We start from the raw sequence: 25,018 nt of genomic DNA on the forward strand, positions 1-25,018 counted from the left end.
ACCTTCGGCCGACCAGCAGCCGTTAACAGCCGCAGGGCTGTCCTGGACCCCAGCACCGCTAAAGTACAGAGGCTCTCGCGTAGGAGGTAGTCGACAACGCAGCAACCATGGATCACGGACTTACAGCGTAGCTGGGAGATATTCGGCCTGGGAGATGTTCGGCTCTTGATAGAGTTTCTCGCATCTGCACATGGGATTGAGTCTGATAATTAACTTCTCAGGGTCTCTAATAGGGCTGGACTAGGTACCGACACCCTGCAGCCGACCTACCTAGCAACACGCGAGAGGCGACTCTGCGACAGCACAAGACACCCGTGCCCGCCAACACGTCAATCGCGCCCTCTAAGAGGAAAAAGAGAAGCACAGCACCCCCGGCGCAGCCCCGAACATACCACAAACAGCAACCCTCCAGCACCGCCGTGGAAAACAGGCGTTGGGCTTGGAAACCGACACCAGCGTAACCCGCAACCCTCGACGCCCAAACGCGGCCTTGTCCTCGGCCCCACGCCAGCCTCGCCCGCCCACGCGCTGCCCGCAACCTTCCGCGAGCAGCTGCCGTCGATTGCAGGCGCCGTGCTTGGCAGCCGTGCGCCTGCCCGAAGCGGCAGCTGTGGGAAACAGGTGCGGGCTTGACGGAAGTCTTGTTTGTGGCTCACGGCCAATTGCGGCGTGGGGACGGGGCTCCTGCGAGAGGCGCCGGAGATGGATGGGTTGGTAATGAGACCGGTCGGGCGAAATGGCGGTTTGGCGAGGGCGCTGAAGCTGAGGCGCGCGGTTTGGCCGAGATGCCAGCGTGAGTACGAGTGTAATGACGTATCGTGGCCGGAAAGGCGCGCGACGGAAGGGTTGATCACGCAGATACATGTAACGAACGTTGTGTGCAATTGTGTTCAGGTTGGATATATCTGGATATTGATAGAGCCCAAATGGCTAGTAGTATATAACAACGCAATCCAATGCCAACAAACCTAAGTTGAACGCCTGTGCTATGCAAAAAATACCACTTTAGAGAGAGCGATACATGTAGTGGCTCTGAGACGAATACCTATATCTCGTCACGTCTAGGGATGTAAATCTCCCAGCTCCTCTCGCCGGGCACCGTGCCTACCCACCAGTCGTACAGGCGCTTGGCCTCAAGAACAGCAATTGTGCCACTGTGAGATGTTAGTGACATTCCTGTAAGTGCGTGAGACGCGTGACTTACAACTTCTTCGGCATGTAATACCATTGGACCAAGACGTATCTGAAGACACGCATCACCAGCTGCCACTCTGCAACCACCTCCTCCCAGACCGTCATCTTGCTGGCATCCCAGTCGCGATTGAAGTCGGGAAGGCCGTCGTCCCTGTACTTCATCTCGGGTTCCTTCTTTTCCAGTGCAAGCTTCGTTTTGAGGACGCCCTGGGAAGGCTCTTGCGATACAGGGACAACCGCTTTAGGGATACCTTCACGCTCGTCGATCATGCGACGGAACTCTTTGATGGCTGATAGTGAATGGGAAAGACGGTCCATGGTGTTGATGAGTGCAACGAGTTCGGTCCTGCGGAGCGGGGGGTCCTTTGAAGAGTCGTTCTCATCGAATTCGAACAGCACCTTGAGGGCTGTGCCGTAGCCGTTCGTCTGCAACTTGCCCCAAAGGCGGCACTTGTCGCAGCCAACGCAGTCCATGATTCTACTCACGTTCCTGAAGCGGTTACGGAAATCTTCCTTCAGAGCAACAGTATCTGGGTCTTGGAACATGACGGTCTCGTCAAAAATCTCGGGACCTGAAGGGAGCGCGGAAGCAAGACGTAGAACAGAGTTCTTGGTGCGCAGATCCTGCTCAGGATCCTCAGAACAGAAGGAGTAGTCCTGGATGTGCTGCTTGATCTTTCCTACCGCGCGCATGACAAGCGCGTAGTTGAAGTAGATATTGGAGATGCGTTCGGGGTAGTTGTGGAGTCGTTGTTCGTAGCAGGAAAGATTTGGTCCCCATTGGCCGGTTGTCTGGTTTAGGTAATCCCAGCACAGGTGCGTAGAGATAGACGCATGCATGCCCGAAACAACGCGGTGGAAGACTCGCTTTTCCAAGCAGGTGTCGTCAAACTCGACGGGATCGAGACGTGCCACAGCCGTTCCGTGGGCGATTGCGGATTGAACCTTTTGCTGAACACCCCCCTCTTTCATGACGTTCCGCAGCTGGTTCGCTGCCATTACTTGCTGCTGATTGCCAAATCCACCAAACGGTGAAGCCCCTAGTGGGTTGGATTGTCCACCGGACTGTCCGGGAGCCATTTTCGGAGGCTTGCTGAAGCAGTTTTCACGGTAGATGGCCTCCCAGACCTGCTGGGCACCCACACCAGCGTATCCTGTGAAGCGCTCCGGGTTGTCCACAAGAGAGACGTAGTCGCCCTTGGCCGGAGCGAACGCGTCGTCGGGTACGCAGTAGTCGCGCTCGTCGCACTCGTCATCGTATTCGACTACGCAGCTCTCATCGACATTTTCGCCCAAGCTGCCACGAAGCGGCCTTTTCCTGTCTTCCTTCTGCTCCTTCTTGCCAGGGTGATGCGCCGTGGGCCCCTCCAGACGTCCCAACTCTTTCGCGCGCCAAACCAGCGGAATGTCCTCCTCGTTATCCAAAGTATTCACTGCGCATGCCACGTTGCCGCATATCCCGTTCTCGTCGTCCCAAAAGGGGCATTTCTTGCTGTACAGACTCAGGCGGTAGTGCGAGAAGAAGTCGGTGTCTTGCGTAATCGAGTGCAGGTAGGGGTGTACGGCTTCGTTCAGCTGCTCGAGGGTGCTGTAGCTTGCGCAGGCGTCTGACACGATCGCGCCAGGCTCCAGCTGGAAAGTAGTCTCAGTACCGTCACTATAGGTGTGTGTGGCCGCGGGGGTCGCTTTTTTGCTTACATTGCAGACGTTTGGTGGCGGGGATTTGGACTTTGTAGGCGCGGCATGGCTGGCAGCGTGCGAGCTACCCAGCAGCGAGAAGACTGCCAGGTAGAACACCTGCGATGCTGTGCGCATTTTGTCTTCTAGCTAGCTCAAATGTGCTACTACAGTCCTCCGGTCAGCAAACGTCTGCGATGTGAGTCTCAAAGCGATTGTAGCTCTGCGACTCGCGATGCCGGGTACACTCACAATTAAGAGTCGCCGGAAGATTAACGGCCGGATATTGGTGTGGGGTATGACAAGAGGCCAGAGTGCATTGAAACGCCGTCGACACAAATGGCAGGAGCACTGGGCCGGGCGCTGAGGGTAGGCGTGGCCGCAATAGGCAATCTAAGTCGAAACGGACGATCTGCGTAAATGAAGGACACGGCGTGACTATATGAAGAACACGCACTAAGCGGCAGGCAGCGAGCTGTGGAAAGGACAGACTGCAAGTTGGATTAATAACGTCGCCGGACCGGTCGTCTAATCACACGTTGATCGGACCATCCACGGAACCCGCAGTGGCGTTAGGGGAGGAGCGGAGCTGACAGATGCCACTAGCCGCGGATGCCACGCAGTAGGGCTGAGCCAGAGCCTCAACCTCAACATACCCATCCTTGAAAAATCTCCTGACTAGTGCAGGCACCGACTCCAATCAGCGGCGTTAGATTGCAGGTCTTGGTACAAATGAACAGCGCGACGACAGACCACCCCAAGCCTAACTGGCACGATGCATTCCCAGCGCCACGTGCGACAGCACCAACCATCACACGTGAGGAGGTATTGCCTGTCCTCAGCTCTGGTGACCTGCTTTTGGTCGATGTGCGTCGAACAGACTTCGAGGGCGGCACCATCAAAGGCAGCCTCAATCTGCCTGCTCACAGCTTCTACATGAACCGGGCCGTATTGTTTGATTTGTGCAAGAGAGCAGGCGTGAAGAAGGTTGCGTTCTATTGTGGTAAGTAACGCAACTCCATTGATGATGTGGGGAATGTGAGCCCAGTGTCATGCTGTTGCCGGGTGTTCGCCTCGCTGACTGCACGGTGGCTGAAACGTGTTAGGTTCGTCAAATGGCAGAGGCCCGCGCTGTTCAGGCTGGTTCGCAGACTACATTGCCGAACAAGACGACAATCAATTGCAGTCTTTGACCCTTGAAGGCGGCATCAAAGGCTGGGTCAAAGCTGGGAATTTGTACACGCAGCAACTGGAAGGCTTTGAACCCGAGTACTGGAAACAATTTGCATAAGCCAAAGTGCGAAAAAGGTATCATTGCTGCGACGCTGGCAGAGCCATCTAGTGTCTTGATATACATGCATGTAAGGTTCATTCATCATCATCGTCGTCATCCAAAACCACCCTTCGCGCTCTCTTCCTCTGTTTTACCGGCGAAGACACCTCCGAAGAGTCTATAACACAAATGTGCTTTCTAGTTGCACCTTTGCCCGGGTCAAGCAAAGGTGCATCGTTGTCACTGTCGCTGCTAACCACCGCGTCGTTGTCCGTAACGTCGCTAGTGAAGAGCTTCTCGGCTCTTGCGGGTCTCTTTGTCTTTGTAGCGGATCTGATCATCGCCTGTGTGGCCTTTCCGAGGCCATTGAAGTCAAGGTTGGGCAGACTCGATGCCGGGACTTCTTCTTCCACAACTGTGCTGTCGACAATGAAACTTTGAAGGTCTGAATCCAATCTCCAGAGAGAGTTATCTTCCGCCTCCATACCAGCCATGCTATCCTGAGAGCCTATAGTATCCGCTTGCGAGGCTATACGGAAACGAGGATCTGTAGGAGGTGGCGACGAGCCCTCGCCCTCCGCAGCCAGTGCCGATACCCCCCAATCGGGTGTTCTTGTCTGTGGTGTTTGCAAGATTACATTCGACGGTCGAACTGGCGTGTATGCAGCAATTACTGTGGCGGCTTCTTTCCGTGGGCGGCCACGAGCAGCGGGGGCCTCCAGCGGTACTTTCGCCTTTGGTTGGGATTCAGGTTTGGCTTTTGGCTTTGGTGCTGCCTTTGGTTTGGCTTTGCTTTTTGCTTTTGACTTGACGATCTCCTGTGATGCAGGATCATCATCAGCCCACATATCGTCGCGTATCGCCGGCCGCGCTGCTGTATCTGCGATGAGACTATTGCTGTCCAAACTATCCGACTCGTAATCGGCAAGGTGGAGGTTTTGTTTGAAGGACTCGACACGGTTGGTGTCCATATCGTGGACGCGCTGCATCATTGCTACAAAATCCCGTGTGTTTCGTCCGGATATTGACAGAAGGTGTGTCTTGGTTAACGTCCGCTGATGATCAGCGTATTGACCGAGATCCAGAGCACTAACCATCGGTGCGTCGTCGTCATCGTACACAGTCTGAAACCGCCTCTCTAGATCGTTCGTCTCTATTTCGTTTAGCAGCACCGATTCGAATGATGGTATCTCTATCGCCTCCTCGCTTGGGTACGTGATAACAGGCGCTTTCTTGCCACGTCCCTTAGGGACGATCTCTTCGTCCATCCGCCCCGCGGTAACGAAGCCGGTCAGAACACCATCCGGCATGTGGAACTTCTTTGGAGGCTTTTTTACTCGACCCTTCTTTTTGGGCTCGGGAAGCCAGTCTCCCTGTGAGTTCTCTGGAGGGATGTCGACGATCCGGCGGTCGACAACAGGTTTAACATCCGTTGGTACAATCCTTCGGGATGTTTCATCGTGAAACGTAAAATGGGACCCGTTTGCAATGAGCTCTTGCATCTTTTCGTAGCTGTCTTTGGCCTTGTTGGCATCGTTCTCCTCCTTTCCTTGCATTTGAAGCATGATGATCTTTCCCTCGCGCTTACGACCAGTACGCCCCATCCTCTGCAACATGCGGATCGGTGACGCCTTTGAGTCGTAACAGATGATGAGATCGACTTCACCGATGTCGAGACCTTCCTCGCCGATGGAGGTGGCAATTAGGGTGTTAAATTTGCCTGCCTTGAAGTCTTCGATTGCTTCAAGTTGCTGTTTTTGATTCATGCCTTCCGAGTTCTTTGCTGCTGCTTGGCCAACAAACACACGAGGCCGGATCATGGGCTCGTGTTTCTTTAATATGCGAGCAATCTCTTCAGCGCTATCTCGGAAGTGAGCAAAAACCATGATTCTGGTCTGCAAAGCGTTTGGTCCATCGCCAGCATTGACAAAGTGCTCTAGGATGCACTCCTGCACGTACTCGAGTTTGGGGTGTCCGGTAAAGGTCTCATCGTTGAGCCACATCTCTAGCCGAGTCATGAGCTTCTTGAAAGCGTCGCTATCAAGAATCTGCTTCTTATACTTTGACTTCGTCTTTTCGCTATCGTCCCTGAAATCCTTGAGCTTTGTGTAGAAGGGCGCCATGCCATAAAACTTGAGCAGATCCATGCCGTGAGAAATAGATGCCAGCAGAGTCAGGATAGTGCGGACCATGTTCTTCACACCCTGGTTCGCATGCCGCCCAGTCTCGTTTACCCATTTGCTTGCTGCCTGCGTGCAACCGAACGGCGTGAGTGTTCGCGGATCGTTGCTCCAATACGCCCCCATTCCCGCGACTTGGTTGACCAATGGCTGCAAAGCCTGGCTGTACAAGTCCATGCACATCTCCATCTCCTCGTTGTTTTGGAAGACGCGTTTCTCAACCCTACGCTGATGCACGTAGCTGCAGATGTCCATTGAGTTTTCGGTTCGAATCTCCACCTTCGAGATGTCAAGCCCATCGATGACCTTTTGGACCGCCTCGACATCGGCGCCTGGAGTAGCTGTGAGAGCCAGAACACGGAAGCTCTGATTGAAGCGTCGAAGGAAGCTGACTACCTCTACGTATGCGTATGATCCGGTCGCGCGATGCGCCTCATCGACTACAATGAGGACAATCTTCTTGGGATCTGCGTACCCGTGCTTGAGGTCGTTCAACAGTGTCTGTGGTGTCATGAAGAACACACGCTTGCTCTTCCACTCCTCTGATCTTATCCCGGTTTTGATTCCTCCCGTAAGCATAGTGGTAGCGGATCGAGGGATACCAGCGATACCAAAGCAAGCTTGAACCTGCTGGGCCACAAGCGGCCTAGTTGGCGCAACAAACACGATTTGCGAGTCGACTGTCCAGCGATACCAGTTTAACATGACTGTTGCTGCAATGAAGGTTTTTCCTAGTCCGGTAGGCAAAGCAACGAGGAGGTTGTGGAACAAACCTCTTTGCACGATGTTAAACTGATAATCGCGGATAGTTCCCAGGTTTGTCGGATACACCCATGTTTTCAGGGCTTCCTGGTCGAGTTTGTGGTGAGTTGGAGGCTCCTGCCTTTGGTCGACGACAAAATTGTAACGCTTGTTTAGTTGCGATGGTGGAATTTGACCGTCGACACCCTGTCTTCCAAATAAAGTAGTTTGTCGCAACCCGGTCTGAGGTGCCATGACTCTTGTACGAGTTTCCGACATAAAGGTGACGTCGTCCGCGTCCGGCTTTTGCGGTGATCCTGCTGAGGATGAGAACGCATCAGAGGGTAGGTCAGCGAGGTCCTGCGTGTAATCATAAGCTGCCGACGCGCCAGCAACTGCGGGAGCTTGAGCGAGCTGATCATCCCCGGGAGCAGATTCAGAATCCTTGGTGGCATTCGAGACTGGTGCGCTCGGCCGTGATGAGATTGACCGCCTACTAGGCAAGGCCATGGTTTTCATTGTATCCAGTCCGCTCCGCCTCGTAGGCTCCGCGGAGTTTTTGTGCACTCCGATACTGGTCGGCTTCGCCCAGATTGCGCCTCTAGGCTTCCACGGCGGAGAATGCTCTCGTGGCGGTTGGGTGAAGAAGACGTCTGTCATATCAAGGTCTGCTGTCGGGATATGTATGCGCTCTCGCCGTTTCTGAGCTACTGTAGCTCGTACAGGCGATATATCCTCCCCGTCTATTCCGTCATGCTGCTTGGATGTGGCCCTCTTATTGCGAGTTGATGGCCGCTTTCCTTGCAGTTCCTCAATCGTTGCAGCCGAATCATCGTCGCCACGTGCATTGAAGGACTCATTGCCGCTGTTGGCTGCAAAATCAGAGACGTCTTCGTCAGATGACCCTGCGAATGGTTGTCGTCGTCGATTCGGTGTCTGCTTGGACGGAATGGACTTGGCCTTGTCACGTGCCTCACTGATCTTACGGCGCTTGGTTGCTCGTGGCGACGGCTGGAATGTAGGCGTGTCGTCTGTTTCGACCTGCGTCGCCGCATTGAAGAACTCAGTGTCGTCGTAACCGTCGCCGTAGTCATCGCTATCCGACATAGTGTCGCACGGCATCAATGGTTGTTTCAACAGTGGCAACGATGCCTAAAGTTAACGCGTTGTTTTGACTAGCGCGTTTCTTTGCCGATCAGGCGAGAAAGACCCTTGCCATTGCTTCCGACCTGCATTAAATGAGTACCAAGCCCGCAAGCAACCAGGCCTCAAAGGGTTTGGTGTGGTCCCAATATATCCTTGCGAGTGCTAATTCGCCCGTGGGCTCATGGCGCCCCTTTGCAACGGTCAATAAAGCTGGCTCTTCCCCAGAATTTCGGGTAGTCCCTCCAGCACTTTCTGTACACTCGTTTTTTGCACAGATACTTCTTCAATTGCATAACACTCACTCGCTGTAATTTACCAATACACCTACTAATAAACAATACTCTCGTTTCTCGAACATTTCAACTGCATCACGCGACCAAACATCCAAAATGAAGTACACCGCTGTCCTCCTCGCCTTCGCTGCCGGCGCGCTCGCCCAGTCCTCCGTCATCACTGACGCTCCTGCGACTACATCTGCCCCCGCGGTTGCCCCCTCCATTAGCTGTGTCTCGGCCTGCTCTGCTGGTGATGTGTAAGGACAATTTGACTCCGCCCCATTAAACGCGCTTACACAGTCCAGCACCTGCCAGGCCAGCTGCTTAGGCATTGCCCGCCCCAACTCCTCCCAGGCCGTAGAGACCACGGAGTGCGCTGAGAAGTGCGACCAGGGTGATGGTTCCGCCGAAGCCACCCAGAAGTACTCCGACTGTGTTCAGGGCTGCATTGCCAAGCTGTTCCCCTCCTCCCAGACCGGTGCGGCCGTCCCCGGCGGCGCAGCCTCCGCCGCTGTCTCTGGTTCCAACGGTGCTTCCGGCACTGCTGCTGCGACTGGTAGGTTGAAATGACTTGTAGCAATTGACTTAGACTGACACTTACGCAGGCGCATCCGGCACTGGTTCTTCCGGTACCCAGACTGGCTCCAGTGCTGCGGCTACTGGTGCTGCCAACTTCGTCTCTGCTCACTTCGGTGGTGCTGGTCTCGCTGGTCTCCTCGCTGTCTTCGCCTTGTAGATGTCATCTGAAGGTTTTCAGCAAGAAAACAAACCGCTGCTTTAGCTGTAGTGGGTCGTGCATTAAGGACTTGAACTTTCGATCCATGTATCGAGTGCGGTGGTACAACTGAGGGGTAAAGCGTCGACAACGTGCGTCGCATGCTAGGTTACGGCAGTAGTGCGTAGACGCGTAACGTTTGTGTGATGGTTTCCAACGTACTATTGACGATTTACCTGCTCTTGCTTGACAGCATCTTGCATGTGACAGGGCTGGCGTCTGCGCGGCGGATCGATATGAGAGTGACTGGCTAGTGAGATAGCGTCGATAATGGATGAAGTTGTACACGGGTCAGGTGTTCCGATTGTATGACGTACAAAAGAAGCAGGAGGCCGGCATGACTTCCACTTCGTACCGTGAAAGCCGTTACCGAGACCGAGCTATCATGCCGCGAAGCTTTGCCGAGCCTCGCATTTTGATACCCAGCGTGATTTTCTACCTGATCTGTGATTGCACGACCTTTACAAATCACACCGATCCTATGGCAGTTTTGACAACAACTGTAGTTTGCCATATACCCAACATCTATCCTTGGGAGAACCTGTCGGGAGACGGGTATGTACTTCTCTCGAAATTCTGGAAGATGGGCGACGAGTCATCAACACTTGGCACCTGCGCAGGTCCCAGGGCAGATCCGGGAAAGATTTGTAAGTCACCGGTTGAAAGCTACAACATGTTTTGCTAGCAAAGGACCGTAAATGCCAGGATATCTCCTGGCAAAAGTATACGAATTGAAAGATGATAGTAACTGGTCCCCTTTTTTCGCAATACGAGAGGTCGATCTAAGGTCGCAAGGTGGATGCACTGGTGCCACTTAAAACATGGATGTTGGGTGCCTCATCAAACAAGAAGGATCAATACCCTTGTCTTCACAGAACACTACTATCACAACATGTTAATGGCGAGTCAATTATGGAATGACCTCTATATATACAATATGCCAGCGAAGGGCGCCCTTTGCTAGATCAGTCATTTCCGGACGCACGATAGCAAAGAAGGAGGGACGTGGGGAAGGTGGCTACTTCAGGAGACTAGCTCGTTGATGTGACGTGCAAGTTATGCTCTCACGTTGCAGAATAAATGGCGAACTGAGAATATAAGCCAAGTACACCACACGACAGTTAAGTAGGGAAAATACTAACAAACTCTATAAAATACTTTTTTACTTACAATATAGGAAGCTCTTATAGGTATGATGATTGCTACAAGTTCAGTATTCTGTAAAGTTGGTAAGCTTAGGGTTTTATCCGCCGTTTTTTCTGAAACTTGAGAGCTATGTTACGTCAGGAAAGCGCGACCAGCGATAAGTAGTTGCATGTCGCCCATCTCATATACGTTGACTTCCATGTGGTGGCTTCTTCAGCTTTCATAATTCTCCCCCAAAGTAGGTCTTCTCTTGTATTCTGAGGCTAATCTTGACTTCGCTGTTTGGGTCTTATCTGAATAAGACGACGCGGCCTTTCGCTTGTTTGAAGCAGGAGGAGTCGTGGCACCCACTACATCTATTAGCCTTGTAGGCGGTCTTTGTTGCAGAGCAGCGCATGAGAGATATGGACAGACGATCACTGCATAACAGGGATAGTGCTTCAGTCAAACCGGTTTCAGCCCATAGCAAACCAAGGTTGTGCTCCTAACAAGCGCGTGGTTGTTTAGTCGGACAATAGGCCGCCGTGAACGACAAATTTCGTGCCAGACTGCAAGTCATAGACACAGCTCAGCAAAATACCGTCAGCAAAGATGGGGGTGTATTTAGCTCGAAACGAAAACCAAGAATTTTCATCAGGGAGGACTAGTGGGGTGATTGCCCACAAGCTGCTATACTCGGATCGAAAGAGAGCTGTTGTTAACCATGTCTTAAAGGTCGCCGAGAGGTCTCGTCGAGGGCGCAACATGCGACACTTCCGCATGCGAAGTGCCTCCAAGCTTGCGCACGCTGTACCAAGTAGGCCAATAGTGCTGTGATCTAACGGTCTCGGTAGGCTGAATAATAATGGCAGCATCTGATACACCTAAAGCGAAGGGTCTCATGCGTTCTTTGGGCACGATGCAAGGGTGCTGGATCTGAAGAGATAGCGGACGTGTCGTAACGAACCAGAATAGTTTGCCGAGATCAAGCTGTGTACTTGGTTTGGAGGCATGTCGGCGTCATCAACACTGCACACGCCAAGCCTTTTCCATCTGCGCTCGTACCGAGACCAGTTCCTCACACCGCAGGTGGTCGTATCTAGCCTTCAGTCGGCTGTCTGCTTACTGTTGGAGGAGCTGGTAGACGCCAACAGCGAACGTGGCCGAAGAGATGAGGTCCAGGGCCGCGCCCGATCGTCCAATCAGACCCTTTCGCGTCTAGCGAATGGTGGCTGATGGTTGCATGGCGCCCGGCAGAAATGGTTAGCGCACGGCTGAAGTTTCGACACGGCCTCAGTCGTGGTTGTAATGGATCTGCCCCCGCTGGGTGACGGCGCGGACCTTGTCGCATGCATAGTTGAACCGCCGCGCACGAAGGCCGCCTGAGCAAGGAGGGAGGACTCGCTGTTTTTTTGACGGGTCACTTCGTTACTGGTGCTGATCACGGTCGGCCCGCAAAAGGATGAAGCCGGATAAGATTTAGGTGCTGCGAAGCAGTCGCGAATACGATCGCTTGGACGGCAGTGTTGCTCAAAACCGCACTGTTAGGTTGGTGATGGCCATCTTGGGGTGGGACAAAATTCAGTGGGAGTGTTGGTGGGCGCGTTCCTGTTCTTTGTGATCCCTTCAGGGCCTCACCACCACCCCTGCCGCCGCCTAGGCCGCACTAAGACATCGACACTTCTGGAGTTCTTGAGGTCGCCAACGGGGCTCGTGAACTGACTAGCGACACTTCTAGAGTTCTTGAGGTCGCCAACGGTGCTCGTGGACTGACTAGCGACACCACAAGGCAGTCCAATCGCAGTCCACGATCGGAACAACTTGGGTTCGCAGCTAATACGACCAGAGTCCTGTTATTGTTTTGACAGCACCGCGCAGCCTCGACCTTGGCAGCCGTGGGGAAAGTAAGCATCTGGCGATTATCACGGCGTCCAGTAGCAAGGCATTTGCATGGCCCGGGGCTTTTTCCTATCGTGCTTCCGGACTTGCTGGGGCAGCGACTCAAGGCGCAATGTATGCGGTTGTGATGCGTAGAAGTCAGATCGGGTGCGGGCCAAGGGGCGACATAGTGTGCTCGCAGATATTCCTCGGGAGGAACGCCTGCGTCGAAGCAAGTACAAACGCGGTGCGTCCCGATAGGAGCTGTCTGATATGGCATGCGTCAGAGCAGAGAGAACCGAAAATGGGCAGGTCAGGCCCGTGCGCACGCTTCTATGGACGTGAATGCCGCGATGATCCTCCCAAGTTCTCCCTCCGACACTTCCTCACACCCAATTCTAAATATCCTTCCCATCGCGCTTCCGCGCTTGACTCTGGATCAATACTGATTCTCACTAACCGCTCGACTCCTCCAACAGTGGATTATCCTCCACATTGCCACTTTTGGCATCCCAGAGTCCAGAAGTTCCGCGTTCTACGCCATTGGTCCTTCCATGCGACCTCGAGACTCGCTCTTCACGGGGCAACTTGTTAACATCGCACCCGTCTGAGCTTGCTACAAAGATCATCTGACACGTTTCGCAAACCGACTGCCTGACGGCAGGAGGCCGTCGAAATGGATGCACAGAAAGAGGATGGCGATGCTCAGTTGTCTGGGGCCGTCAATGCGGATTCAGTGCACAGCAAAGTCGACGCGCACAACGGTGAAGTGAACGACACCAACGCCACCGAAGGTACCACACCTTCCAAAGCAACCGGCAAATCACCATCTACCAGGAATTCAACGCCTGCACTTTCTACATCAGAATCTCAACCTCCTACACAAGGGCCCACTGACGCGACTACCACCATGGATGTGGACCAGCCACCGCAGGACACGGTAAACATCGATTCTGATTCAGTGCAGCCTTCGAGAAAGGGCTCAGAAGAGGCTGCTGCGCCGTATGGAACGCGATCGCGTAATCGTCCAGGCAGGTCGCGCATCAACTATGCAGAAGACACTGAAATGGATTTTGAGATGACCGCCCATGCGTCGACGAATGGGAACGCGTCTGATCCTCCGTCGCGAAATTCCATGGCAGCCGAAAATGGTCAATCTTCAGGTGTGAGTGGGAAGAAAGGTGCAGGTGCTGCACAGAGTAGTGCGCCGTGGGGTAACTCCGGACCCAACCCTAAAGACACACCAGCAACCCTCAGTATTTCCGGCTCGTCGGCAACTACACCAGCTCCTCAGGCCACCACAGCGCAACCCACATCAAAGCGGCGAAAGAATGCCACCAAAGATGCCACAAATGGAATCCAGGCAGGTGCGACCGCGCCAAGCCAAGTTGCGAAGCGCGCTGCCCAGGTCCAGGCCCCAGCAGCGGCCCCCTACACGCGAGAGTCTAATATGATGACATTTGAATTCAGCGGTGCCTTTCCGAAAGACGGCAAATTGCAGGCAGACGATGGACAGACCCTGTCCGTTAATGGTAAGTTTTGACCTTTCTTTGCCGCGGCTGACAGCTGTGATGTTGCGCCAGCCACGTCCTGCGGCTTAGCTTGCGATTTCTAATGCGGCGTCTAGACCAAGTGTACCTCGTGTGTGAGCCGCCCGGGGAGCCATACTACCTGTGTCGCATTATGGAGTTCATTCACAAAGAGAATGATCCAAAGCAGCGTGTCGACTCATTTAGAGTCAACTGGTTCTATCGTCCACGGGATGTCGGGCGCTACAACAACGACACGCGCCTGGTGTATGCAACGATGCACTCGGATGTATGCCCCATAGCCTCCTTGCGCGGAAAGTGCAAGATCCTGCACAGAAGCGAAATCGGCGATCTTGACGAGTATCGCAAAGGCAAGGACAGTTTTTGGTTCAATCAAGTCTTCGATCGCTTCATCCATCGCTGGTACGATGTCATACCTACTTCACAGGTCATCAACGTTCCGGTGAAGGTGAAGAAAGCACTAGACGAGCGCTGGAAATACATCTGCCTTGAAACGAGTCGGGTGAAAGAACTGACTAGCGCGGTGAAGTCCTGTAAGCGCTGTGTCGGGTACTGTGCATCGTAAGTCTTGGCCAGATCCTTCCATCTCACTGCTTGCTAAACGTGTCTAGTAATGACTCTGTAGAGTGCGCGGTATGTCACAACACGTATCACATGAATTGTGTTCGTCCGCCATTACTGAAAAAGCCGTCCCGTGGGTTTGCCTGGGCTTGCGGGCCATGCAGCAGAGCACAGGAGAAGAAGCTCGAAGCCCGAAGAACTCCATTAATGGGTGCGACAAACGAAGACGGCGAGGAGGAGGAGGTCATCGACGAAGAAGAAGAGGAGGCTGGTAGTGACAGCGCCACAACCCCCGACCCTGAAAGTCAAGTCGACCTGCACCCAGGCACCCAAGCTGAGATTGCCCTGGCAAAAATGTGGCCAATGCGATACCTGGGCATTCACTGCCGAGTGGAAGACGCTCTGCAATACGATGACAGAGCTATATACCCACGCGCTAGCTCTCGATTAGGACCCCGACACCAAGCGAACGTGAACGTTTGGCACGGCCAGGCTGTAGAATTTGTCAAGCCGGCAGAGATCAAGAAGCGCTATGTCAAGTCGACCAACAACAAGAAAGAAGGGAAACTGACCAAGGAAACCGTCGCAGCGATTGAAGCGGATAAGGCCGAGAAGGCCAAACGACCAAAGCACGTCATGGACGAACCTGTGGGTTATGTCCGCCGTGGCGAAGACCTCCCGAACAAGGACTCGAAATGCACCGCCGAGTTGACGTTCAAGATGCCCCCCTTGGGAGTGCACTCGACGCGTGGGGAAGACGATGCACCGACAGTCACCGAAGAGCAGTTAGAAGCCTACATGGATCGCGCGAAAGCCCTGGCGAAGCATGTTGGCGTTGAATCATACAACACTAACTTCCTCACCAAAGCGCTGGCACTATTCACGAAACACCAGTACGATGCCGACGCTGCATTGAAACAGGTTAAGAAGCTCGACAAGCGCAAGGACTTGAAAGAGCCGGAGCTTACCAAGGATGAAGAGAAGAAGTGGAACGAGGGCGTCGCTAAATTTGGTTCTGAGATCAGGAGCGTCCGCTTGCACACCAGCAAAAGCATGTTCTATGGAGATGCGGTCCGATACTACTATATGTGGAAGAAAACCCCGAAAGGTAAGGAGATTTGGGGCTCCTACAGCAACCGCAAAGGCAAGAGCAAGAGGGTTGAACCCGACGCGCAGAGTCGGCTGTTAGACGATGTCGCCGACAACCAGGATGACTCAGCCTTCGATAACGAGAAAGCTGTGCAGCGAAAGCGCAACTTTCAATGCAAGTTCTGCACCGTCCGCCACTCTCGGCAGTGGAGACGCGCTCCCGGCGTATCACCGGGTCAAATGATCCCTGCAGATGGTCGCGCCAAGGACAAGTCGGGTCATGTCGTGGCACTTTGCCTGCGCTGTGCGAACCTTTGGCGCAAATATGCAGTCAAGTGGGAGAACGTTGACGAGATTGCTAAGAAAGTCGCACAAGGCGGCGGCAAGGCTTGGAAGAGGAGGATCGATGAAGAGCTGCTCCGAGAAGTCTACGCCGCACATGTTGACCCTGCTCCTGCGGCCAGCGCACCGGAATATCTGGACCTTCCTGCTGCAGCAGCTCAAGTCGTGGGTGAGCCCGCGAAAAAGAAGCAGAAGATCAACGCTGGAAATGGTGACAGCGGTATCTCAACTCCCAACAATGAGCTTGCCAAGCGGAAAGAGAAGGAGAAGGTTGCACCACCGCCGAAGGCCCCAACCCCGCCGCCTGTCCCAGCGCAGCCGCGATTGAAGGTGTTACCTTGTGCTGTTTGTCGATCAGCAGATGGCGCACGTTTGGAATGCGCCGCCTGTCGCTTGACGGTGCACAAAGCCTGCTACGGCGTCGAGGACGGTCGACAGTCGAACAAATGGTATTGCGATACGTGCAGGAATGACAAGAAAGAGAGCGTATCCTATGTAAGTCTTCCGCCAGAACGTTCTTTACAGGACCTAACAGTCATCAGACATACGAGTGCGTCTTGTGTCCCCATAAAATCACAGACCAGGACTTCTATGAGCAGATCAAAGTCACACACAAGAAGAAGAGCGACAGGGACAGGGAGAAGGAGCGCATGGAGAGAGAGCTCATCGAGAATGCCAGGGAAGACTACCGCACTCGGCAGCAGGAAAAGGGCCGACCAATTGTTCCTCGAGAGCCACTCAAGCGCACCGCAGACAACAACTGGGTGCACGTGTACTGCGCACTCTGGCATGCCGAGGTGAAGTTCAGCAACGCCAATCGCCTCGACATGGTCGAAGGGGTTGGCGCAAGCACTCTGCGGTACGATCAGACCTGCAAGCTCTGCAAGACTTCTCACGGTGCCTGCGTGTCGTGCCTGCAGTGCCATGCAAATTTCCACGTCGGCTGTGCGCACGAGCGGGGCTACACCTTTGGCTTCGACATGACCCCGGTCAAGGCTACCCGAAGAGACACCGTACCCACAGTCACACTCAATGGGGACACGGGCACTATGGCAGCGGCTATATGGTGCAAGGAGCACAGTCCAAAGACCCCCGTGCATCCTGTTAACGAAGAGGTGGAGGGCACGGACATGATCGCCTTGCAACTCTTCGCTCGCGAGTTCAAGCAGGCGGACCTGACGCTTACGGGAACAGCACGCAAAGCCAATCTGGTCGACCAATCAACGCGAATCACCTCGCAGCCTGTATCAACAACCGTCAACCGACGTGCTTCTGCTGTCACTGCTCAGACACCCACTTCTGCTCGGGGTCGCACCTCCAATGCCGGACTACCTATCAAAGAGGAGCCTGCAGAACCTTCGATGCCCAGACCGGAGCGCAATTGTGCGCGGTGCAAAGTCGATGCTAGCCCACGGTGGTGGAAGATCGAAGATGCTGCAGGTGATGTGCCAAAACAGAATGGCGTCGAGACCAACGGGCATGTGGGCGAGCCAAGCCTCGAGAACGGACAGGTGCCGAACGGCACTGCTGATCATCCCATGGGCGACGTACCATCCGCTGTCAAATCGACAAGCCCTCGTTTGCATCTAGACACGAGTGTCGCAGCTGGAAGCTCGTACCTATGTCAGAAGTGCCACTGGAAGAAAGAGCAGGGTATTGATGAGAACGACGAGCGAGAGAGGTCGAAGTCTGTTCTCCCAGAGCCCCAACAACTCCCTCTCCGCTCTCCTGTGCAGGCGTTCGTGGCACCGCCACCTCCCGCAGCACTCACGCCTTGGGGCATTCCGGGAGGACCCCCGGCCCTTTCGAACCAGCCCCCGCCGTTGCCAGCATGGCACAGTGCAGGACCACCTGGCCCACCAGCACCATCGCATCCTCCACACCATCTTCAGAATGGCATAGGATATGCTCCGCACGCTCCTGTCGGCCATCACGCGCCCTTCCACGCACCGTATCCTCCTTCCAACGGATACCCCCCACACTCGGCAGCGCCGGTGCACCCCCAGATGCCACCGGCCCCAATGCGCCCTTACCCTCCGCCCTCGAGTGGACCGCCCCCGCCGTTGCATCTCAATAACAATGCGATGATGGTCAACGGTTTGCACTCACCGCGCAATATGCCCTACTCGCCCACACACCCTCACGAGTACCACTCGTCTCGTTCGACCGAGAGTCCGTTTGCGGCGCCTGCATCCTCAGTCCCACACTACACTCTCCACCACAACCCCGCGGCGGGCCGACCGGAGACGCCACGCGATACGGTGATGCGAGAGGCTCCGATGGTAACGTCTGCACCGACAGAACGTGCCAACACGGGCGCTAGCGCCAGCCCTTCGCTTCGTAATTTGTTGCACTGAGTTTTTGGCTTTCGTTATCTTTGTTTTGTACTATTACGATACCTTGGGCTCATTGGCAGGAGTTGTCACTGCCCGTTTAGCATTTGCAGCATAGGTGGCGCAGCCTTTTGTGGCGCAGCCGGTATACAGCTGGGTATATTGCATTGATTTATTGGGTACTGCAAGGGAGCCGGTGGCACGATACCACACGTTTCTTCATTTCGTTTGCGAGGTCTTGCTTGGCGGACGTTGCTTCCGAGGACCCAGGGCGTGTCACGGACATGCGCAGACTGGTCCTCTCGGCCCTCGGTAGATACCTACGGATACGTTAGATAGACCAACACGACTTTGCAAGACTGAGCCCTTGGCTGAAGCCCTGTGCTGTTGCAAGTGATATCAGCTGCCGCATCTCGTTCACTGCGCGCCACACGTGTCCACTCGCTGGCACGAGCCAAGCGCTGCAGGGCAAGGCTGGCGTGATGTTGGGCAGGTGCCCCTGTGTGGCGCGCTAGCGACGCGCAAGCGTTGCAGATCCCCAGCCCGAACCACGTTCCCGGCTTCGGCTCCAACCTCAGGCCTGCTATATCAGCGCGGCCGCGAGGACGAGTGTGTTGCAGACACGAACATGTCTCCGCGGCTGGCCGCCCAGCGACGCGTGTCCTGAACCCAGTGAAGTGTCTGCTGAACGTAGTGACGTGCCTGCTACCACTCCCCCCCGCGTCGGCACCGCAGCGCCGCAGCGCCGCAGCAACCCCTGCGCACGCCCTTGAAACGGCGTCGAGACCACCGAAACAGCCTGCGTGGGAGCGCGTCGCGGCTGCGACAGAGCGCACGTCGGAGCGCAGGAGCGCCGGGCTTGCAGCGCCGGGTGTGCCGCGCCACCAGTGCGGAGGGAACCTCTGGGGCGCGGTCCTTATCCCTTGGGTGCGCCGTTGCTGTGCGGAGGACGGGCCTGCTGTTCTTCTTCTTCTTGTTCGAATTTCGGATTGAGGATTTTTGATTCTGGTCGCTCTTTTACTATTAGGGAGATTCTGAGAGTTACGACTTACTTCTACATCTACATTTCTTCGAGAGGCGTGTTGTTCGTATCATTTACATCCTTTGTATTGTGTGGAGAGCACGTTGGAGATCGGCATTTTACTTCACTTCACACACATCACACATCCACATCTCACATCCACAATGCCGGTAGCGAAGAGATACTGCCTCGAGTACGTCAACGGCACGGTCGAGTGTTTCCGCGAAACGGGGTTCTGGTACACCACGGTACGCACATTCATGATTGTGTAGGTGTGTGGAGACTAACGCGAGCGCAGCACGGGCAGGTGATCAAATGGTCGATCCTGGGCAGCCTGTTTGCGCTGTTCATGCTGTGGTTCATCGGCGGGTATATCCACGCGCGGCGGCGCATGAAGGCGGGGAAGCCGCTGTTGAAGTACCATCGGGTGAGTGATTCGTTTCCACCCTTCCACCCTTTATAACCCCATCCATCCGTCCTTCTCTCCCATCCTTCGAATCTCAGGCTGATGTCACCAGTTCCTCGTCTCCCGCCAAGATCTCAACCGCCACACCCCCAGCGCCCAAAACAACTTCACCTTCTACGCGCCCCCCTCATCCCAGCAAAACCCCTACACCGCCCGGCCCAACAACGGGGGTGCCTGGACCGACGCCCCGCCGACGTACACGGGCGACGCGCCGCCGCAGTACTTTGCGCCCGGGGCGCCGAAGCAGGACGCTGGCGGGGTGGAGATGGGGATGTATGGTGGGCCGCCGGTGGGTCAGCAGGTCAGTGGTGTTGTGGGTGCGACTGGTGGAGGGAATGGAGGGGCGGATGCAGAGCAAGGACTCCCTCCTCGGCCGCCGCAGAAGGCCAAAGCGGTGCTGAAGGGGTTTACGGATCGGTTTCGCAAGTAGGCTGGCGTGAGGCGCGGCGGGACGGGATGTGCAAAAGCAATGAAAAGGGAAGTGTGGCTGGTTCGTACTTCGGGGGTATACTAATTGTTACTGGTACTGGTACTGCGGTGCGGGTTAGCTTTTTTGTAATTACGGTGCTAGTGCTGTTCAGCGTGCGTTGCGTGCGTTGCTTGGGGGTTTTGTATGCGTGCGGGTTGACGAGGTTATGAGGTTATGATTTGAATTCGAATTAGTAGTAGTCTATCCGGGCCTGGCGTCTAGATGATGTAGCCATTCTCAGTGCGGTGTGTAACTATTCTTTGTTCAGTGTATAGCCATCTCAGTGCAGTGTAGCCATGATTTGAATCAGTAGTGCATAGCCATTCAGTCCAGTACAGCCTTCAGTCCAGTATAGCATCTCAATCCAGTAGCCATCAGTCCAGATCCATGGCATCCTCGTCCGCAGGCCCAGCGCTTGTATTGTCTACCCCAGCACTTGTATTATCCACCCCAGACACTCCCGCCCTCCCCAGCTCGGTGACCCCGCTGACCTGCCTGTCCCTAATGCGCTGCCTTGCCTCCACAATGGCCTTGCGCACGCCGTCCCGCTCGTGCGGCACGCTCAGGCTCGCGGGCACATTGTACAGCACGACCTGGTTGTGGGCGGTCGGGGCGGGCGGCGGGCCCAGCAGCACGTGGCGCGGGATGCGGCTCAGGTGCTTCTCGATGTCGGACAGGAAGACCGGGCGGTCGGCGTCCGAGTCCGAGTCGGACAGCTCGGCGGCTAGGTCGTGGATGTAGACGCGGTGCGGGGTGTCGTCGACGGCCATGGAGTCGGCGGGGCGCGGGCGCGGGCGCGGGCGCTTGGGGGGCACATGGGGGGCGGGCGGTGGTGTGGTTGCGGCGGCGGGCACGGGGGTGTAGGCTGCGCTGCTGTCTGCGCTGCTGGCGTGGATATTCGCGCTGCTGGCGTGGGCGTCTACACTGTTAGCACTTCCACGGCACGCAGAACACACAACGTACCCAGGGCCAGGCGGTCGAAGCGTTTGCGCAGGCGCTGCTCGCCGTCGCCGTCGGCGGCGCTGTCAGCCGGCCGCTTCGTGCCGTGCGGTGTGGTCATCGCATGGCGGTGTTGGTCGCTGCCGGGCGCTATGGCGGTCGCCATCCATCACAGGCTGTGCAAGGGCGGTCTCACTTTCCTGGTCGTCACGAGGGTTGATGGGCGCGGCGGTCGCGCGTGTTTATCAGGAGCGAGCCCGCTTCTGGGCGTTTCGAGAACAGCGCAGAAGCGTTCCGAGCACGCAGCCATGCCATTCTCGAGGCACTGAGGACTGCAGACTCCCAGGCAGCATGGCGAACGGGCATGCAGTCTGTACTAAAAAATAATCTGCGGCGTCTCCTACACGAACACAGACGCACAGATTGCAGTGACTACCGCGGGCTTATCCGCTAGCGATGCCTCCAAAAATGAGCTCGTAGCTCCCCGCCGCTGCCCCGCCGCCTGCGCGTCTGCTTCGGCATGCTCCACACACTCTCTCGCGCTGCCCATCTGAGTCACGGCCACGCACTGCGACACGCCCGCCTCCCGCACACGCTCGCTGCGCGCTTCACCCTCTCGATCCCCCGCGCGGCTGCAACCATGGCGACCCAACAGTGGCCTGCCGCCAAAGTGCGCCAGACTTTCCTGGACTACTTCTCCGAGCGCGGCCACACCTTTGGTACGCCTGCCCTGTTGTATCAAGAGCCCAATTGACCATGCAGTGCCCTCGTCCTCGGTCGTGCCGCTGTCCGACCCCACGCTGCTGTTCACCAATGCCGGCATGAACCAGTACAAGGCCATCTTCCAGGGCACCGTCGACCCGTCGTCCGACTTTGCCCAGCTGAAGCGCGCCGCCAACTCGCAAAAGTGCATCCGCGCCGGCGGCAAGCACAACGACCTCGACGATGTCGGCAAGGACAGCTACCACCACACCTTCTTCGAGATGCTGGGCAACTGGTCGTTCGGCGACTACTTCAAGAAGGAGGCCGTGGGCTTCACCTGGGAGCTGCTGACGGGCGTGTACGGCATCGACCCGAAGCGCCTGTACGTCACCTACTTCGAGGGCGACGCCGCCGGCGGCCTCGAGCCGGACCTGGAAGCCCTCGAGCTGTGGAAGAGCGTCGGCGTGCCCGAGGACCACATCCTGCCCGGCAACATGAAGGACAACTTTTGGGAGATGGGCGACCAGGGCCCCTGCGGCCCCTGCTCCGAGGTGCACTACGACCTGCGCGAGCCCGTCAACGGCGAGTACAGGAACGCCGCTGAGCTGGTCAACGCCGACGACCCCGAGGTCATTGAGATCTGGAACAACGTCTTCATGCAGTATAACCGCGAGCCCGACCGCTCGCTGCGCTCGCTGCCCAACAAGCACATCGACACCGGCATGGGCTTCGAGCGTCTGGTGTGTCTGCTGCAAAAGAAGATGTCCAACTACGACACCGACGTCTTCACCCCGCTGTTCGACCGCATCCAGGAGATCACCGGCGCGCGCCCGTACAACGCCAAGTTCGGCAAGGAGGACGCCGACGGCATTGACACTGCCTACCGCGTCGTCGCCGACCACGTCCGCATGATGTCCTTTGCGATCGCTGACGGCGGCGTCCCGAACAACGTCGGCCGCGGCTATGTCGTGCGCCGCGTCCTGCGACGAGGCGCCCGCTACGCCCGCAAGTACTTCGAGACGGACATTGGCGACTTCTTCTCCAAGATCGTCCCCACCCTGGTCGAGCAGATGGGCGGCATGTTCCCGGAGATCAAGAAGAAGCAGCAGGACATCATCGAGATTCTTGACGAGGAAGAGAAGGCCTTTGCCAAGTCGCTGGACCGCGGCGAGGTCATTTTCGAAAAATACGCACAAAAGGCAAAGGCCAAGGGCTCAAACGACCTGCCCGGCGACGACGTCTGGCGGCTGTACGACACCTACGGCTTCCCCGTCGACCTCACCAAGCTCATGGCCGAGGAGCGCGGCCTGAACATCAACGACAAGGAGGTCGAGGAGGCGCAGGAGAAGGCACGCGAGGCCAGCAAGGGCGACAAGAAGGCTGCCGGCGTCGTGGTCAAGCTTGATGTCCACGATCTCGGCGCCCTCGAGAACATGCCCGAAGTCCCCAAGACCGACGACAATGCCAAGCACGGCCGCGAGAACATCACCGCCACCATCAAGGCCATCTACCACAACAAGCAGTTCCTCAAGAGCACAAAGGAGGTCCCCCAGGGCGAGCGCTTCGGCATCCTGCTCGACAAGACCAACTTCTACGCCGAGCAGGGTGGCCAGGAGGCCGACTTTGGCAAGCTCGTCATCGACGGCGAGGCCGACTTCACCGTCGACGACGTCCAGGTGTACGCCGGCTACGTCCTGCACACCGGCTATCTCGGCGAGGGCGAGCTCAGCGTTGGCAGCCAGGTCATTGCCGAGTTCGACGAGCTCCGGAGAAACCCCATCCGCAACAACCACACCGGCACCCACGTCCTCAACTACGCGCTGCGCGAGGTCCTCGGCAACGAGGTTGACCAGAAGGGCTCGCTGGTCGCGCCCGAGAAGCTGCGCTTCGACTTCTCGCACAAGGCCGGCCTGACCGACGCCGAGCTCGAGAAGGTCGAGCAGATCGCCTCGGACTACATCAAGCAGGACGCGCAGGTCTTCGCCAAGGACGTCCCGCTCGCCGTCGCCCGCGAGATCAACGGCCTGCGCGCCGTCTTCGGCGAGACGTACCCCGACCCCGTCCGCGTCGTCTCGGTCGGCGCCTCGGTCGACGACCTGATTGCGGACCCCAAGAACGCCGCCTGGAGCAAGCTCTCCATCGAGTTCTGCGGCGGCACGCACGTGCTCAAGACGGGCGAGATCAAGCAGCTCGTCGTGCTCGAGGAGTCCGGCATCGCAAAGGGCATCCGCCGCGTCATCGCCGTCACGGGCCAGGAAGCCTACGACGTGCAGCGCATCGCCGCCGACTTCGCCGCGCGCCTCGACGCCCTCGACAAACTCCCCTTTGGCGCCCAGAAAGAAGCCGACGCGAAGCGCACCCAGGTCGACCTCAACGCGCTCACCATCTCCGCGCTGACCAAGTCCCGCTTCCGCACCCGCATGGCCGCGATTTCCAAGTCCCTGCTCGACGCGCAGAAAGCCGCCGCAAAAGCCGAGCAGAAGGCCGTCCTGGACCAAGTCACCGCGCATTTCAAGGACGACGCGAACCGCTTCTGCGTGCTGAAGGTCGCGTACTCGCCGTCCGTCGGCAAGACCATCAGCGAGGTCGTCAAGACGGTGTCGGCGCCCAAGAGCGCGCTGAAGGACCGCAGTGTGTATTTGTTCGCTGCCAGCCCCGAGGAGGGGAAGGTCGTGCATGGGTGTTATGTTTCTGAGGTGAGTCCGCGATATCCTTACCCGCCCCTATCCTTACCCCCCCTTCCAAAACTATCCCGTGTGTGTATGCTAATCCAAACAGCCGTTCAAGGCCAAAGGCGCCGACGGGCCCCAGTGGGCTGCCTCGGTAACGCCGATTATCGGCGGCAAGGCGGGCGGCAAGGCGGGCGCGGCGACGGCGGTTGGGCAGGGGACTGAGGCTGCGCGCGTGGATGAGGGTGTTGAGGAGGCGAGGCGGTGGATTGAGAAGTTGGCTGTCTAAGGGGTGGGGGGTGACTGGCAATGCTATCGATGCTATGGATGCTATGAATGCTATGAATGCGACTATTAGTGTTGCTGTCAGTGTTGCTATCAGTGTTGCTATGAATGCTGCTATGAATGCTATACCAGTGATACTATGAATGCTGCTACCGATGCTGCTATGAATGCTGCTACCGATACTACTACCAGTGCTGCTATGAATGCTACTACCAGTAAGTACGACTGCTGATCGGGTGTGTGTGTCGTGCTATGCATTGTTGTGCTGTAATTGTACCCAGCACCACCCACCAAACGCCGGAAACGCTCATGTTCAACATATCAGGAA

The 25,018-nt window shown here is 56.3% G+C and overlaps 8 protein-coding genes across 8 annotated transcripts; 5 read left to right on the plus strand and 3 right to left on the minus strand.

Annotated features, from left to right (window-relative positions):
* Positions 1-874: 874 nt before the first annotated feature.
* Positions 875-3,470, minus strand: C7974DRAFT_391293 (endoplasmic reticulum Oxidoreductin 1-domain-containing protein). Its single transcript, XM_046141568.1, has 4 exons — positions 3,124-3,470; positions 2,893-3,035; positions 1,205-2,826; positions 875-1,154 (listed from the first exon to the last, which is right to left on the minus strand). Exons 2-4 carry the CDS (start codon positions 3,007-3,009, stop codon positions 1,046-1,048), a joined length of 1,848 nt encoding a protein of 615 aa, XP_045999523.1. The 5' UTR covers positions 3,010-3,035; positions 3,124-3,470; the 3' UTR covers positions 875-1,045.
* A 133-nt stretch (positions 3,471-3,603) lies between these two features.
* Positions 3,604-4,162, plus strand: C7974DRAFT_411735 (Rhodanese-like domain-containing protein; the record flags this gene model as incomplete). The annotated part of the gene is made up of 2 exons (XM_046143589.1): positions 3,604-3,874; positions 3,978-4,162. The coding sequence occupies 2 exons, from the start codon at positions 3,604-3,606 to the stop codon at positions 4,160-4,162; spliced, it is 456 nt and encodes a 151-aa protein (XP_045999524.1).
* C7974DRAFT_333328 (uncharacterized protein) lies at positions 3,854-8,172 on the minus strand (the record flags this gene model as incomplete). The annotated part of the gene is made up of 3 exons (XM_046139132.1): positions 3,854-7,469; positions 7,563-7,865; positions 7,908-8,172. 3 exons carry the CDS (start codon positions 8,170-8,172, stop codon positions 4,240-4,242), a joined length of 3,798 nt encoding a protein of 1,265 aa, XP_045999525.1. The 3' UTR covers positions 3,854-4,239.
* A 212-nt stretch (positions 8,173-8,384) lies between these two features.
* Positions 8,385-9,222, plus strand: C7974DRAFT_423200 (uncharacterized protein; the record flags this gene model as incomplete). Its single annotated transcript, XM_046144369.1, has 3 exons — positions 8,385-8,743; positions 8,792-9,042; positions 9,092-9,222. Exons 1-3 carry the CDS (start codon positions 8,601-8,603, stop codon positions 9,220-9,222), a joined length of 525 nt encoding a protein of 174 aa, XP_045999526.1. The 5' UTR covers positions 8,385-8,600.
* Positions 9,223-12,639: 3,417 nt separating this feature from the next.
* On the plus strand, positions 12,640-18,505 carry C7974DRAFT_356588 (uncharacterized protein). The gene is made up of 4 exons (XM_046139600.1): positions 12,640-13,796; positions 13,892-14,375; positions 14,426-16,301; positions 16,349-18,505. Exons 1-4 carry the CDS (start codon positions 12,941-12,943, stop codon positions 18,161-18,163), a joined length of 5,031 nt encoding a protein of 1,676 aa, XP_045999527.1. The 5' UTR covers positions 12,640-12,940; the 3' UTR covers positions 18,164-18,505.
* Positions 18,506-18,927: 422 nt separating this feature from the next.
* C7974DRAFT_391303 (uncharacterized protein) lies at positions 18,928-20,265 on the plus strand. Its single transcript, XM_046141569.1, has 3 exons — positions 18,928-19,408; positions 19,459-19,587; positions 19,679-20,265. The coding sequence occupies exons 1-3, from the start codon at positions 19,325-19,327 to the stop codon at positions 20,054-20,056; spliced, it is 591 nt and encodes a 196-aa protein (XP_045999528.1). The 5' UTR covers positions 18,928-19,324; the 3' UTR covers positions 20,057-20,265.
* On the minus strand, positions 20,253-21,155 carry C7974DRAFT_423203 (uncharacterized protein; the record flags this gene model as incomplete). The annotated part of the gene is made up of 2 exons (XM_046144370.1): positions 20,253-21,014; positions 21,059-21,155. The coding sequence occupies 2 exons, from the start codon at positions 21,153-21,155 to the stop codon at positions 20,470-20,472; spliced, it is 642 nt and encodes a 213-aa protein (XP_045999529.1). The 3' UTR covers positions 20,253-20,469.
* A 519-nt stretch (positions 21,156-21,674) lies between these two features.
* Positions 21,675-24,694, plus strand: C7974DRAFT_306431 (tRNA synthetases class II (A)-domain-containing protein; the record flags this gene model as incomplete). Its single annotated transcript, XM_046138081.1, has 3 exons — positions 21,675-21,753; positions 21,797-24,432; positions 24,515-24,694. The coding sequence occupies 3 exons, from the start codon at positions 21,675-21,677 to the stop codon at positions 24,692-24,694; spliced, it is 2,895 nt and encodes a 964-aa protein (XP_045999530.1).
* Positions 24,695-25,018: the final 324 nt, after the last annotated feature.

This window comes from Boeremia exigua (genome assembly GCF_020726555.1).
Source record: "Boeremia exigua strain MPI-SDFR-AT-0100 chromosome Unknown C7974scaffold_4, whole genome shotgun sequence".
Lineage (NCBI taxonomy): Eukaryota > Fungi > Ascomycota > Dothideomycetes > Pleosporales > Didymellaceae > Boeremia > Boeremia exigua.

Bases quoted from the DNA above. Each gene is read 5' to 3' on its own strand.
- C7974DRAFT_391293 (XM_046141568.1), bottom strand. From the start codon at position 3,009: ATGCGCACAGCATCGCAGGTGTTCTACCTGGCAGTCTTCTCGCTGCTG. The intron at 2,827-2,892 runs GTAAGCAAAAAA...ACTACTTTCCAG, and splicing joins CGCCACCAAACGTCTGCAAT to CTGGAGCCTGGCGCGATCGT. The intron at 1,155-1,204 runs GTAAGTCACGCG...AACATCTCACAG, and splicing joins TATTACATGCCGAAGAAGTT to TGGCACAATTGCTGTTCTTG.
- C7974DRAFT_356588 (XM_046139600.1), top strand. From the start codon at position 12,941: ATGGATGCACAGAAAGAGGATGGCGATGCTCAGTTGTCTGGGGCCGTC. The intron at 13,797-13,891 runs GTAAGTTTTGAC...TGCGGCGTCTAG, and splicing joins ACAGACCCTGTCCGTTAATG to ACCAAGTGTACCTCGTGTGT. The intron at 14,376-14,425 runs GTAAGTCTTGGC...AAACGTGTCTAG, and splicing joins TGTGTCGGGTACTGTGCATC to TAATGACTCTGTAGAGTGCG.
- C7974DRAFT_391303 (XM_046141569.1), top strand. From the start codon at position 19,325: ATGCCGGTAGCGAAGAGATACTGCCTCGAGTACGTCAACGGCACGGTC. The intron at 19,409-19,458 runs GTACGCACATTC...ACGCGAGCGCAG, and splicing joins CGGGGTTCTGGTACACCACG to CACGGGCAGGTGATCAAATG. The intron at 19,588-19,678 runs GTGAGTGATTCG...TGATGTCACCAG, and splicing joins CGCTGTTGAAGTACCATCGG to TTCCTCGTCTCCCGCCAAGA.